This window comes from Leptosomus discolor, unplaced genomic scaffold, assembly GCF_034619465.1.
Source record: "Leptosomus discolor isolate bLepDis1 unplaced genomic scaffold, bLepDis1.hap2 HAP2_SCAFFOLD_35, whole genome shotgun sequence".
Taxonomy (NCBI): Eukaryota; Metazoa; Chordata; class Aves; order Leptosomiformes; family Leptosomidae; genus Leptosomus; species Leptosomus discolor.
This window is the reverse complement of record NW_028237764.1, coordinates 1,740,026-1,755,372: the sequence shown is the minus strand read 5'-3', so window position 1 is coordinate 1,755,372 and position 15,347 is coordinate 1,740,026. Positions and strand designations below refer to the sequence as shown.

At 50.3% G+C, this 15,347-nt stretch overlaps 1 protein-coding gene and 1 pseudogene across 1 annotated transcript; both read right to left on the bottom strand.

The window, feature by feature from the left end:
* Positions 1 to 4,409: 4,409 nt before the first annotated feature.
* Positions 4,410 to 5,520, bottom strand: LOC147412972 (olfactory receptor 6E1-like; annotated as a pseudogene).
* Positions 5,521 to 10,889: 5,369 nt separating this feature from the next.
* LOC147412971 (olfactory receptor 14C36-like) lies at positions 10,890 to 11,855 on the bottom strand. The gene has a single exon (XM_086480838.1). It carries the CDS (start codon positions 11,853 to 11,855, stop codon positions 10,890 to 10,892), a length of 966 nt encoding a protein of 321 aa, XP_086336964.1.
* Positions 11,856 to 15,347: the final 3,492 nt, after the last annotated feature.

Below are 15,347 nucleotides of genomic sequence, written 5' to 3'. Positions count from 1 at the left end.
GTGCAGCTTGGAAGGTTCAGACTGGAGGTGAACCCAAAAGAGGTGTCACTGCAAGGGTAGCCTTGTGGTGCAAGAGGTCACCAAGAGGGGGTCTGTATCAGCCTATGGCTTTGTGTTTCATGGAATGGCCAGCGAGAGTGGAGAGACATGAGGGAAGGTGGAGAAATGGTGGGGTGAGAGCTGGGTGGGAAAGCAAACAGGGTGTCAACAGCCTGAAGGGAAAGAGGGGCAGGCTTGGGGCAGGGCAGGACAGCCTGCAGTAGAGATGGCCAAGGGCTGTAGCAAGGCTGAAAGGTCCAAGAGGCCTGAGGTCTTGGTCCTCTTGGCTAGAGCAGTTGCCTCTGCAAGTGAGGCTGGTGAGATGGAACTTGGAGGGTGTCAGGATGGGCCTTGGCAGGGCCTGAGGGTCAGGGCTTGGCCTTTCTGCTTCCTAAAGCAAAGCAAAGGGTTTTCTCAGCATTCCAGCCCCCTGCACAGGGCCTTGGCCTGCCTGCAAGCATGGCCTCCAGTGATCTGCTCTAAGGAGGCCCTGGGGAGGCTTTGTCAGTAAGGGCCCTCAGGGGGGCCAGTCAGGGCTTCAAGGGACTTCTGGGCTTTGCTTCTGACTTTGACTTCTGGAGAGGTTTCTTCAGACTTCTCTCAGTACCTGAGGGTCATGGAATGAGCCCCAAATGCCCTAATGAGCTGTTTACCTTGTCATTTTCTTCAAGTCTTCAAAACTTGCACAGATAACTGGAGCTATTTCATAGTGTAGTTCAGGAGGAAGTTTTCAAAGTGCATCTAAGATTTTTTTTTTTTTTTTTAAGGGTTACACCTTCTGCCTTTTCTTTCAGAGAAGGGGTTAGAGCAGCGTTCTCTAAGTGCTAACGATACCGAGGGTCTCCTCAGGAGTTCTGGACTGATCAGAAAGGCATTTTTTTGAGGTCTGACACTGTATGGACAACCTTACTCCTCACCTCCCCAACCCCATAGTTTTCCTCATTGTCCCCTTTAACTTGCATCACTTTTTGTCATATCAGCCTTCTCCCCTGCATTCTGCAGCTGGATGTTACAGCTCCATTGCATCATCTCCCGCCTGATCTCCTGACAGACCTGGCTGCACGCGGGCACAGAAGAACTTTCCTGATGTGTAGAGAACAGTGCGGCATGATAAAGTTTCATGAACAATAAAACACACTCTGCAAGCACATGCTCTGTCCGAGCTTTCTCTAATGAGCTTGAACTTCCTACAAGCGATAATCTGAGGAGAAATATCTACAGTAGGTGGATACAAGATAATTAGAAATAAAGACAATGAAAGAGTTGGCTAAGGACACAATCAGACTGTTGAAAGACAGGTAAGATTTTACTGCCTGAAGCTCAAAACAGCAACCTAGGTGAGAGGCATCTGAATGAACAAAGATTAAGGAGAGGAGGAAACCAGAGAGTAATGATCTGGCCAGTCTGCATCTGAAAAGATGACTTCAGAAATGGTCATTGTATCCTGAACAGGTGCAAATATCTGAAAGATTAAAGAAATTAGATCCACCATAGAACAGGAAGAACAGTGTTAGTGAACTCACAGGAGAAGATGGATATTTCTTTGGAATATCCCTTTGGAAAGGTTATGGGAATGGCAGAGGTCTCTTCTGAGAGAGGACAAACATCCATCTTTGAAAGAGGCCGAAAGTGCATCCCAGGGAACCCCAGACTGTACAAGCTCACGCTGGGGAGGAGTGTGACATCACTGAGAGTCCTCATGGGTGACAGTTCTGAGCACCTGCGGGAGAGTGACTGTCAACATGGACTCTCCAAGGGTCACTCGTGCCTCACCAACCTGACAGCCTGCACTTGTGCATGAGCAGATAAAAAGTGGCTGCCATTTGCCTCAGCTTCAGCCCAACCCTTGCCGTGGTCTCCCTCAATATTCTTCTACCCAAGTCAGGCCATTCCAGTCGGGACGGGTAGAGAAACATTAGGTTAAAACTGCATTAGGAAAAGCGTTGCTGGCAGGTGGAGGGAGGTGACCCTTCCCCTCCACTCAGCACTGGTGATGCCACACCTGGAGTGCTGTGTCCAGTGCTGGGCTGCCCAGGGCGAGGAAGTTGCTCATCTACTAAAGCACGTCCAGCAAAGGGCCACAGAGCTGGTTTAAGGGACTGGAGCAGCTTTCATAGGTGTTAAGGCTGAGAGTTGTGGGACTGTTCAGTCTGGAGAAGGAAGCTTGGAGGGATTTTATTAATGTATAGGAATACCTGATGGGAGGGCATGAAGACCAGGGAGCCAAACTTTTCTTGGTAGTTCCCAGTGACAAGGGGCTGATGGACACAGGTATATAGACACAAAATTCTGTCTGAAACAGGTAAATGCTTTTTGACTGGAAGGGTGGTCAACAACTGGAACAGAGTGCCCCAGTGGATTGGTGGAGTCTCCATCAACCGACCTCGACCAGGTCTTCAGCAACCTGCTCCAGCTGGCCCTGCCTCAGCTGGGGTTTGGACTAAATGATTTCAGTGTCTTTAGATGACCATTGAATGTCCCTTCCAACCAAATCTATCCATGATTCTATGATTCTAAAAGCTCATTTTTATGAGGAGTGTGTCATCAATTAGAGTCCTCTTGGGTGATGTTCCTGGGCACTTAAAAGAGAAGAATGTGTCCAAATGCAGGCAGTATGGACTTAGCAAGGATACATACTGGGACGTACGTGGGGAACACACAGACCTTTTCTGGGTCCTGTTCAATTTAATACCCGTATCCATGACCCAGAGTTGTCACCGAGTTTAACAAGAACAAATGTCAGATTCGACTCCTGGGATGAAAGAACACCAGTCACAAGTGTAGACTGGGAGAGGAGTGGGTGGAGAGCAGCCCTGTAGAACGGGATCTGGGCGTGCTGGTTGACAGCAGGCTCAACAGGAGTCACCAAGGTTCCCCATCAGCCAAGAGGGCAAACTAGAAGCTGGGGTGCATCAAACAAAGTAGAACCAGCCAGCCCAAAGACGGGATTATCCCACTCTGTTCAGCGTTGGTGTGGCCTCACCTTGAGCACTGTGTGCACTTCTGGGTCCCACAATTTTCAAGGATGTTAAGATACTTAAGGTGCTCAGAGGAGGCCAACAAAGCTGGTGGCAGGGCTGGAAGGCATGTCCTATGAGGAACGGCTAAGGAGAGTGGGTTTGTGTAACTTGGAAATAAAGAGGCTGAGGAGTGACCTCATTGCTCTCGACAGCTTCCTGAGATGGGGATGTGGAGAGGGAGGTGCTGAGCTCTCCTCCCTGATATCCTGTGACAGGGCATGTGGGAATGGTTCCAAGCTGCATCAGGAGAGGTTTAGACTGGACATTAGGAAGCATTTCTTTACCAAGAGGGTGGTCAAACCCTTCAACAGGCTTCCTAGAGAGGTGGTCAACACCCCAAGCCTGTCAGTGTTTAAGAGGCATTTGGACAATGCCCTTAAGGACATGATTTATCTTTTGGTGGCAAGTGGTCAGGCAGCTGGACTGGATGATCATTGTAGGCCCATTCCAACTGAACCATTCTATTCTATAGACAAACCTGTACAGGATGGATCCCTCCAGCACCCAGGCTCTGACACTCAGTCTCCTCAGTATGAGCCCCTGAGGCTACAGTCCCATTCTAGGTGCTGGTAAAGACCATCTCAGTCTCACATACACACCCACACGCAAACTCTGACGTCCAGTTACTCCCGTCTCTCAGTTGCTGGCACAAACGACACAAGGGCTGTCTGACCCCCTGGTCCTGCTGCAGTTGCTGCACTCACACCCTTGTGCTCATAGATTTACACAGAGGAGAGACTCACTCACCCAGGAAAGAGTTGGAAATAAAGTTTCATGAGAAGACAGAACAGGTTACACTGGTCGAGGGCCTCCCCTAAACTTCCCATGATAAGTCCTGTGCAATCCAAAAAAGCTCCTGCCCTGCATCCCAAAAGGTGTCCTCCACCTCCAGGCAACAGTCCCCTTAGCCCAAGTGGTGATCCAGAAAGCTGCTCTCAGTGACTTCTCTTGATGGGTTTGACACCTGGAAACAGGGCTGATGGCTCTCCCAGGGCAGCCCTGGAAGGAGCTGGGACAACTTGTTCATGCCTCAGGAGCCTGTAATTTGGGTTCCCACCTGCCACTGTGCTTCTGTGCTCTTCTTAGTTTGCAGAGAAGGGCTCTTGATGAGCTGGTGGCTCTCCTGGGATGGGTCTGGGAGAGCTCAGGCAGGGTATTAGCTGAGCTACTCCTCCTGCCATTGGTAGTGCTTTCTTCGACTGTACAGATGAGTTTCGTATCACTTAGCCTGACACAACCCCAGAAGAACATCAGCCTCCTGAGGCATCTGTGTTTGGAGGTCACATACATATGCACTGGTATCATTTAAGAGGTGACAGCAGGTCATTGGAATCAGTGTCCAGAAAGGCATCATGATGAGGGGAAAAGCTGTACCGTTGCACGGGCAATGGCTTTGTTCAGGGCCAGCATCACAGCCTTGTTTCTAAGGCTGTAGACGAATGGATTTAAGAATGGGTACAGGACGGTGTTCAGCAAAGCTACGATTCTGTTTGTCTCCAAGGAAACATCTTCTGAAGGACACACGTAGAGAGCAATGCAGCTCCCATATACAATGGCCAAGGTGGTGAGATGGGAAGAACATGTAGTAAAAGCTTTTTTCCTCCCAGAGGCTGCTGGAAGGTGTAGAATACAGAGAAGGATGCTCATGTAAAATGCCAGAGTTAAACATAAGGAATCCAGTACGACAAATGATATTAAAAGAGAGTCTAGTTTCCAAAGCAGGCTGGTGTCAGAGCAGGACAATTTGAATAAGGGGGAGTTGTCACAAAAAAAAATGGTGGATCTTGTTGGAGCCACAGAAAGTCAGCGTGTGGAGGAGGACCAGACGGTAACTCATGAGTGTGATGCCTGTGACCCAAGCAGCAACAACCAGGTGGATGCAGAGCTCAGGCTTCATGATGGCAGCGTAACACAAAGGCTGGCAGATGGCAACATAGCGGTCAAAGGACATGACAACCAGAAGAGCCAACTCTGTGCAGCCCAGGGTAAAATAGAAATAGGATTGGGCAAAGCAGCTGCTTAGGGAGATTCTTCTCCTCCCAGAAGCCAGGATCGCAACGAGTTTGATGCTTGTGGAGGATGTAAACTAGATCTCCAGGAAGGACAGGTTGCTGATGAAAAAGTACATGGGGGTTTGCAGGCGGTCATCCATACACACCAGGAAAATGATGGTCATGTTCGCCACCACTGTTGTCAGGTAGACGAGCAGAAGGACCAGAGAGAGAAATAGCTGTAGTCTTTGATCAAGCCCTGAGAAACCCTCTAGGATGAACTCAGTAACTGCACTTTCATTTTCTGGTCCCATGCTCAATTTCAGTTCATCCTGATGAGACAGGAACCTGGCAAAAACCAACTGTGATAATTTCACCGTCTGGCTGAAAAGTTCAATCCTTCCTTTTCTGCTGTTTTCCTTTCTTGCAGTCTTCCTATATGACACAGACAGAGACAGTCCTATAAGCATTTCTGCCACCCCAATTTTTCTGTTTCACATTTCAGTGGGAGTCCTCACAGAATTTGTTCTCCCTTATCTATTCTTTCCAAACACTCACAAAGGATTTATTTCTCCAGAACACATTTTAAAGAGGCTGTTAGCTATTTCACCCCATTCCTGGGTAATCCCAAATTCATTCACTCAGACCTGTTGCAAACCTCTGTCACACCTATGTGCCAAACTCTCCTCTTCTATTGCACAAACATTAAACAATCAAAACAAATGAAATCAAATCAAATCTGTATGGTGAAAGCTGTTCTTTCTACTTTTCAATACTTGCCTTTTTGGGCTAGGAATCGCCGAGAATATGTTGATTTCAAAATAAATAATATCAAGTATATTTCTGTAATCTTCCACTTTCTTCCATAGCTTCTTCCACTCTGTTTCTTCAGGAAAGGGCCGGGGGGTGACAGGGGAATAAGGACCAAGTCTAACTTGTCTTCCTTAGTACTCTAAATAGCGACTGAAATTTTTTATGGTTCCACACAGTCTCATCTGAAATCTGCCTGCACAGAAACGCAGTTGTTTCCAAAAAGCTGCTCATTGCTATTACCCTCAAATGTCCTGACCGAAACGCAGAGCAAGGGTGTCCCAAAGAGATTTGTAAGCTTTCTTTTGCGTGCCAGTTATAGGCTGGGAGGACCCAGCCTGTAATGTTTTCTCTTGTCTCCATTGAGTATAGAGGGAGCCTCTGGGAAACAATTTCTCACAGGCACCTGCAGCACAGTCGGTGACACTCACTGTTCAAGTCTCAAATCTTGGATGTACTCAGTTATTATTTTTTAAAATCAAAATACGCATCTAACAGAAGGAAGCATGAGAGAAGTATATACAATAACGACCGATGTTTTCCCCTTCATCTTTACTGTTGTTTTTAGACATAGAAAGGAGCAGAGCAGATGACACCAGACACAGGATGATTCACAACTCAAGGGGAGGAGAGCGAGGGGAGGAGCTGGTGGGTTTGAAGCAGTGAAACAAAAGTTCTCCACAGGCTGTGCTGTCCCCTCAGGCTCTGTCCCAGGGCAGAATGGGTAGCATTACACAAGGAGCAAAATGGGAATTTCAGCATAGGGTGGTGCTCCACGTTGGCACGACATTTCAGCTTGGGGCTCAGGCTAGTCTTACATCCCAAATGCCCAGCTTGTTCTTTGCCTCTAGTCTGGCACAGGGGAAGCTCTGCACTGGGTTCGCCTGGAAAACTTTCTGAGGTTGAACCACCGGCTGCATTTGAGCAAAAGCTCAAGCTCAGTCACCTCCAGCAGTTTGAGCGTGGTGAATCGGTGAATCAGAGGTGGTCATCCCAGTTTCCATTTTCTGGGTCAGTTCAAACACTCAAAGGCTGGTGTATTCTTACTCCATTGGGTGACACCTAAATTATCTAAAATTATTCTTCTCCTGAAGGTACCTCCTTAGGGGAACCTGCAAATTTGCAGACAGATTCTGTTCAGGCCCAGCATCGTCAAACACGCAGCCAGCCTATGCGATAGGGAGTGAAGAAATAGAGGATATGAAGGCGAAGGATACCCAGGTGAAGAAGGCCTTATTGTGGCTTTGCACAGAGGTTATCCTCAGGATGGTGCCTCACATGGAGACATAAACCACAGCAGTCCCCGTGAAGGAGCTCAGCAGCACAACGGAGGAGAGAGCAACGCTCCTGGTTCATAGTTGCTGGTGCCCGTGCGGGCTCCTCTCAGCAAAGGGATGATGTCCCAGAAGAAGCAGTCTCTGCACTGGGCACAGAGGGTCTGGTGGCACACAAGATGGTGAGGCTGAGCATGGGCAGAGGAGCCATTCCCCAGCAGGTGAACATGAGCACGGAGCACAAGCAGGAGTTGGCAAAGACAAGAGCAACGCGAGGGCTTGCAAATGGCCCTGCAGCCATCGAAACACGTCGCAACACCTCGGTTAAACTCAGCCATGCCCAGGGAGACAGAGAATGTCTGCGGCTCGTGAGCAGCCACAGAGATCTCTTAGTCTGCAACACGGGACTGACAAACATGTCAGGGGGAAGGACCAAAGTGAACTAAATCCATGGGTCAATGCTGCAGGGGATGCAAGGCCCCCTCATGACCTTCACCCCAGATGAGCCTGAGAGGGGAATGGGATGGGACCCGCTGTCTTCCCAGCTGTGTATGTGCTGCTGCTGGTGTGGTGGCTTTAAAGGAGAGAAAGGATGGAAAGAGGTAACAGGATTGAGGCAGCTCCTGCCCTGAGCCTTGAACAAGAGCAAAGGAAGAGAACAGGGAAGTAAACGGGTGCAGACCCTTAGAGACGAGAAGAACACAAACCTGCAGGACAGCAGCCAATGGGGCTAGCGGTAGTGGCCTGTGGACAATGCCTGTACACCAATCATAGCTTACTTAGTGGCGCGTATACTAGTAGAGAAACGTATATAATGATGCTGTAGCAAACAATAAAGGTCTTCGATTCATCCTCGATCGGAGTCCGTGCCCTCAATCTCCACAAATGGCTCCCGAACAGGGACTTGAATCGCGGCAGTGAGCGACCGGTGGAGAGCCCAGCCGAACGAATAAAGCAGCGGATTGAGAGCTGCCGTCCGGACAAGTAATCACCTAGGAAAAAAGGTGAGCGGCTGGGAATGTAACTTAAGGAGTAGCTGATCCGGTGGCAACCCCGTTGAACTCCCCAGGCTGCTGAAAGGAAGCAGGATGATGAAGTCACATTAATCTTCTCTGCAGGACAGGGGTGAGCAACGGGGCAGAATGGGTACCTCTGTGTCTGCAGAGGAAAAGACTGTCATGAAGAGCTAAATAATCTGAAGGAGCAGCTGGATAAACAAAGCAAGAATCTCAATAGTTTAAAAAGTGAATTGGAACGAAATGTGCAGGAGAGAGAGGCCAAAATTGAGTCCCAACTTAAGTGTATCTTGAAGTGGGTCAGGATCGCAGTCCCCGGAGTGGACTCATGTACTATCTATTCCCGTGAGATATGGGACGAATTTCGCCCCAAGGCTTGGGAAGAGGGGGACTTGGAAATGTTGCGTGCCTTGCCGGTTAAGTACAGGCGCCAGATGGACCCCCTGGAGTACCCCCTCTCCGAGTACCCCTGGTTCCATGGGACGCTGTCACGGCTGAAGGTGGCTCAGCTGGTGCTGGTGGCGGCGCCGGCTCCCACGGTGTCTGCCTGGTGTGGCAGAGAGACGCGCCCAGTGAGAGCGTCCTCCTCTTCAGCTGCCAGGGCCGGCCGACCCCGACCCCTGCGGCCCCGACACCCATGGCCTGGCTGAGCACCTCCCATTGCCCACCCCCGTCAAGGAGGAAGGAGGACAAGGACAATGCCAAAGGCTCATGGCGGGGGAAAAGGGACCCCCGGCATCACACCTGGGGTCACCCCAACCCTTCCCCCTCCCCCCAAAAATGGATCTCATCCCCCCACCCCCCAAAAAATGACCTACCCCCTCCCCTCCAAAAACACTGCAGTATGGACCTGCCCCTCCCACCCTGGTCAATTTTCGGGGGGCGGGAGGGAAGTCTGTTGCTAAGAAAATTGGGGAAAAAAAAAAGAAGGAAAAAAAAAAGAAAAAAAACAGAAAAAAAGAGAGGGAAAAAAAAGAAAAAAGGGAGAAAAAGGGTAAAAAACGAAAAAAAAATAAAAGGAAAGGTATAAAAGCCTTTGACAGATTTCTAGAAGTGGATTCCTGCTAGCTAGGAATAGTCTGAGTTACAGGGGCTAAGCTTGTTTTCCTGTGTTTGCTTTACTTTGCCTTGGTCACGTGTGTTTCCTTTGATCTGTAACTGGTCACTCAGAGCGAGCACCAGTGCAGTTGTTCTACAGAAGCCTGTGTAATAGTTGGGCATGTCACGCTGCAAAATCGTACAGCTATTGGTGTTTTGCTTTTAGCACAAGTCATGGATGTGAGGATTTTGAAGGAATGTGTTGCATGAATTTATCAGATCACTCTGAGTCAATCCCTAAAAGTATCCAGACGCTGAAGGTCGGAGTTCTCAAGCTATGGGTTGATGAAACATGGAAATGGCTGAATGAGCTTTTAGAGGGATGGGGTTTTGTTAGCTGGTTTAAATCACTTATTAAGCTGTTGTTAGTCTGTCTGCTTCTCTTCCTACATATCCTTCTCTGTATACCATGTCTCCTGCAATGTATTAAGCGTTTAACATATGACTGTCACAGCTGTCTTGGTTGTAAGCAAAGGAGGGGGAGATGTAGGAGTAAGTCAGAGGCGACCTTTGGAAGCTGGCCAGGCACTGTTGCACTGAGGAGGAACAAGGAGAGAAGGGATGGAAAGAATTAACAGGATTCAGGCAGCTCCTGCCCTGAGCCTTGAACAAGAGTAAAGATAATACAAAAGTAAAGAGATCCTCACCGTTAGATAGGAGAGGAACTCAAGCCTGCACGACAGCACCCAATGGTGCTAGTGGTAGTGGCGCATGGACAATGCCCGTGAACGAATCACAGCTTGCTTAGTGGTGCGTGTGTTAGTAGAGAAAAGTATATACTGATGCTGTAACACACAATAAAGGTCTTTGGTTTATCCCCAATCGGAGTCCGTGCCCTCAATCTCCACACCGCTCTGTGCATCCTTCACGACCCAGAGCAAGAAACAGGCCACTGAGAACATTCATCCAGCTGGCATGCTGAGGAGATCCCCACCGCAGGCACTTTGCAGCCCCACGTGCCAAACGTGCTCCCCAGGACAGCAGGAGACAAGTGGCCCGGGGGATCCTCAGGAAGGTCCTTTTGCCCCAGGGAAAGGGCAGCCTGACCCGAGCTGACACCCACACCAAAGGGTTTCTCTTTCCATGTCCCCCTTGCACACACACACATGGTGCCCTGCTCTTCTCCCGGGACATCCCATCTCCCCACAGAGACTTTTCCCTACAGAGCTCATCTCTGCTGACCTGGACGGCCATTCCTGCAACCCCTCCCCAGGCTCCCCACAGACCCTGAACTGGTGGTGCTGCTCTGCAGAGCAAGTGGGCTGTGGTGGCCAGGGCCATGCTGGTGAGGCTGAGAGGCAGACCCAGCTCAGGGTGGCTACTGTCCCCTCCACCTCTGCACACAGATGCTTCCCCCGCAGCTCCACAGAAGATCTTGCAGAAAGGAACTCAGACAAATAAGTCAGTGCAGGGTCCTTTATTTGGATTAAACACACGGAGAGCACAGCTCCTTATTTACACAAAGTCTCTGGAGCACACAAGACAGGCAGACATTGACATAGAAATAGGACGAGGAATGATAATATTTTCTTGGACATTAGTTTAATGAAATATTTCATACCGCCTAGAAAAGCTAAAACGCCAAGAAACCAAAGCAAACAATCCACCAAAGACAGACTGGGCCGGTAATGAGTTCCATTACTAGTGATAGGCAGAGGAAGATGGGCAGTTCATTGCTGCTTCTGCAAAGAAACCAGTCATCAGTTTCCTCAGGGCGTCCTTGAGCTCCTGGTTCCTCATGCTGTAGATGAGGGGGTTCACTGCTGGAGGCAACAACGAGTACAGAACTGCCATCAGCAGGTTCAGGGATGAGGAGGAGATGGAGGGGGGCTTCAGGTAGGCAAACATGGCAGTGCTGACTAACAGGGAGACGACGGCTAGGTGAGGGAGGCAGGTGGAAAAGGCTTTGTGGCGTCCCTGCTCCGAGGGGATCCTCAGCACGGCCCTGAAGATCTGCACGTAGGACACCACAATGAACACAAAACACCCAAAAGCTAAGCAGATACAAACCACAAGTACCCCAGCCTCCCTGAGGTAAGTGTCTGAGCAGGAGAGCTTGAGGATCTGAGGGATTTCACAGAAGAACTGGTCCACAGCATTGCCCTGGCAGAGGGGCAGTGAAAATGTATTGGCCGTGTGCAGCACAGCATAGGGAAAAGCAGTGCCCCAGGCAGCTGCTGCCATGTGGACACAAGCTCTGCTGCCCAGGAGGGTCCCGTAGTGCAGGGGTTTGCAGATGGCAACGTAGCGGTCGTAAGCCATGACGGTGAGAAGATAAAACTCTGCTGCAATAAAAAAGAGATTGAGAAAGACCTGGGCAGCACATCCTGTGTAGGAGATGGCCCTGGTGTTCCAGAGGGCATTGGCCATGGCTTTGGGGAGAGTGGTGGAGAGGCAGCCCAGGTCGATTAGGGAGAGGTTGAGGAGGAAGAAGTACATTGGGGTTTGGAGGTGGGGGTCACAGGCTACAGCGGTGATGATGAGGCCATTGCCCAGGAGGGCAGCCAGGTAGATGCCCAGGAAGAGCCCGAAGGTCAAGAGCTGCAACTCCCGTCTGTCTGCAAATGCCACCAGGAGGAATTGGTTGATGGAGCTGGCATTGGACATTATTTAATTGCAGGAATGAGGGACTGCTGAAAGAGAAAAAGTCATTGATAAGTGAGGGCAGATTGCGCTGAACCAGTCTTATCCCTTTTCCCATAGATATCTCCCACAATGGCTTCATTTTTGAGGGAACTTCAGACAGTCTCTTTTTGTGAGGTCAGGATTGACGAGCAGGGACTCTACCCATGGGCTCCAGACAAGTCAGACCTGTGCTATTGCAGTGGTGTCAAACAGCCCATGCATTCGGTAGGTGTTCCTGGCAGTGGGTGCTTCACTTGAGTGAGAGGTATTTGCCTCGGTGACCGTGTGACAATTGTCCCTATTTATTGCAGTGTGATGGAGTCAGCACCCAGACCTGCTGTGTCTGAGAGGGAAGAGCCCAGGGAGGGACCCAGCCCTTCCAACTCTACTCTCCTGAACAGCAAAGTCTGGGAAGGAATCACTGTAGGCTGAGAGAGAATATTTCTCACCATCATTTTCCATCTACAGGCTCTCTCCTGACATGATAAGAGCAGCGTGCCTGTGGGGGAGAATGGGCCTGTCACTGGGTTCCCATCCCCGCTGCTGAAGTGCTCCCAGCATGGGGGAAGGGCACTTCAAGCTCTTCACCCCAGGGAGATGCTCAGGTGCCCAAAAGACAATGCCCAGCATCTCCTAAAGAGAGACTCACCTTGTTTCAGGTTACTGCACTCTACATTATCCAAAGCCCCCAACGTTGAGTGTCTCAGAATGCATCTGAGACAATCCCCTGACGTCCAACGCCCACAACCCAGAGCTTTCAAAAGTAAGAACAGGAGCAGCAGGAATTGGAGAAAAAACCACAAAGCAATACCCTGATCCTTCTGCAAATGGGGAACAGGAGAGGAAGGCAGCTGGCACTCGGGAAAGCCTTCTCCTTACACAGCAGAGCACAGCACCTCCATGTTGGTGACATCCCAGGCCAGCTGGTCTCAGACCCTTTTATCTGCAGAAGGAAGAGGTTTATGTGTCAGGAGAGATGCACCTTTGCTGGGGATTTCTCCTTCCACCCACTGCTTCCCCCACAGATCCGTGAGGAACTCCCTGGCAGGATGAGTTCTGATGCCAGCTGGTGACAGAGTCCATGCCCCAGGTAACAGCCACCTGAAGTGAAGAGACACAGCTTGGAAGGACAGCCCTGGGCACCCCTGGCTGCACACCCACCTTCACACCCCACAGCCATCCCCACCAGAAGGCAGCCGTCATGCCCTGTCCCTCTCACACTGCACTAGGGAAGCCCTGCTCTGCAGCCCGGCTTCCTCTTCTCCATCACAGACAGATCCCAGAGGTTGGACACATTCAGCAGATCCTGTAAGGAACCACCGACCCATCACCCTGCACCCAGAGACTTACTGTGTCAGAGCCTGGGAAGAGTTCTCCTCCAGTGAGCTCTCAGCCATCTTCCCCCTCTCCCCTGCCTTCAACCTCTCTCTGCCCCGCTCCTTTCTCCTTGGTGCCCACAGGCAGCCCCCTCAGCCCTGCTGCGCTTGGCAGAGCAGCTGCTGCTGGGCAGAGCTGTCTCCCTGCAGCTCTGCCTGCTTGCTAGGAGCTCTCTCTGTCCCAGGAGCCCAGCCCAGATCAGCAGCACAGCAACAGCCCAAGAACTTTTTAATCATCTCTCTGGTGGTTTAGTGTGAAGTTCATAAATCACAGAGACTGTGAGGAAGTTGAGGAAACCTCTCGAGGAGTCAAAGTCAGATGCAAACTCCAAAGTTTCTTGGAGTGCTAATGGGTTCCTCTGAGGGAGGTTACTGACAAAGTCTCCCTGGGGGCTAGTTAAAAAGGAAAATGTGAGCCAGTGATGACAGGTAGGCAAAGGCAACATGAAGGTGGCTCAGATGATGAGTAAACCTTGGTGTGCTTTATCAAGACAAAAGACCAGGCCCTGAGCCCCAGCCCCTGCAAGGCAGACCCTGTCCCTCAGCCATTCCTCACGGTTCTTCCTGGGGCAGGGTGATGTGGGGATGTGCAGTGCCAAGGGCAGGGCCAAGGTCCTCTGCTTCTGAGTTTGTCCTGGGTGGGCTGAGGAGGCACTGAGGTGCTGGTGCCATAAGGTATAAAGGGTCATCTGGTAGGCCTTGGGGGTTGAGACAACAGCCGTAGCCAAGGGGAGAAAGACCTCGGCTCTCTTGGGGGCTTTTTGTCTTGCCAGAGCCCTTGAGCGTCTCCACCACAGGATGTCCTACAGTGTCCCACACCTGCGCTTGCCATTGCACCGTGAGATCAGACTGTGCCCAGGAGAGGCCTGAGCAACGCCTGAGGGACATGTGGCAAGAGGACAGTGCTGCCAAGAGCTCTGGAGTGTCACCCTGTTCCCAGAATCACAGAACCAAGGAGGCTGGAAGGCAGCCAGCCACCACCTTTTCTAGGCTTCCCCTTCATGCTTGGTTTTAGCCAGCAGCTCCTTTCTCAGCCATGCCAGCCTCCTGCCACCTTGATGTGACTTCCAGCATGTCAAGGTGGACTGTACTGTATTGTTAAGAGGAGATCCTTGAGTATCAAACAGCTCTCTGGACCTGTCTTCTCTGCTTGTCTGTAGCCGATGGGTTCTTCTAAGAAGGTCCATCAGCAAGCCGAAGTCTGCCCTATAGTAGCCCTGTTCTTTCTTTTCTTCCCTTTTTCTCAGTATCCTCAACTCTACCTTCTCCCCCTGGACTTTTCCATTCCTAGCCAGCTCTTCCTTGTTTGTAAATGTTGTGTGTTAAACCCAGCAAGAATTTAGGCACAACCCTGCAGCTTGCACACCTCCCTCCTCCAACCTCTGTGGAACAGCGGAAAAGGAAAGAAGAATAAAAGCAAGAAAACTTGTGGGTAAAGATGGTCACTTGGGGTCATTACCCTGATTGTGTCCCCTCCAAACCTCTTGTACTCTCACCCCCCCAGTCTATTCACTGCTGGAGCACAGTCAGAAACAGAGCAGGCCTTGACGCTGTGCAGACACTCTTCAGCAACAGCCACAACATTACTGTGTTCTCAGCATAGTTTTGGTCACAAATCAAATGCAAGACGCTGGGATCTTCCATGAATAAATGTATCTCCAGCCCAGCCAGACCCAGTCCAATCTCCACCCCTTCTCCATCCCCTTACTCTCATACTCAAGTCCCACACTGTGCAAAAGCACCTCATCTGCCACCACCCCTTCCCATCACGTTACTGACAGCTATTATTGCCTTATCTATGGGTCATCCCTCTCATATGTCCATGAAATGATCCATAAAGTGTCCACTGATTTAATGTTGTCCATGACTTGGGTTCCATTTGGGATGGCGGTTACTGAGGACAAGAGAGGTGTGATGTGTGGAGTTACTGGTCATGAAACCAGCTAAGGTTGGATCATTGCTGCACTTGCTCAGGTTTTTAGAATGCTCATTTAGGTGATATGTGCTGTAGAACTTTCTAAAATGTACAACTCAAATCGGGAGGTTTTTTCTACCCAGGTTAAATCTACTGCAGGTACACATCAGATTTTCCAGAAAT

Coding starts and splice junctions, on each gene's coding strand:
- LOC147412971 (XM_086480838.1), bottom strand. CDS start 11,855: ATGTCCAATGCCAGCTCCATCAACCAATTCCTCCTGGTGGCATTTGCA.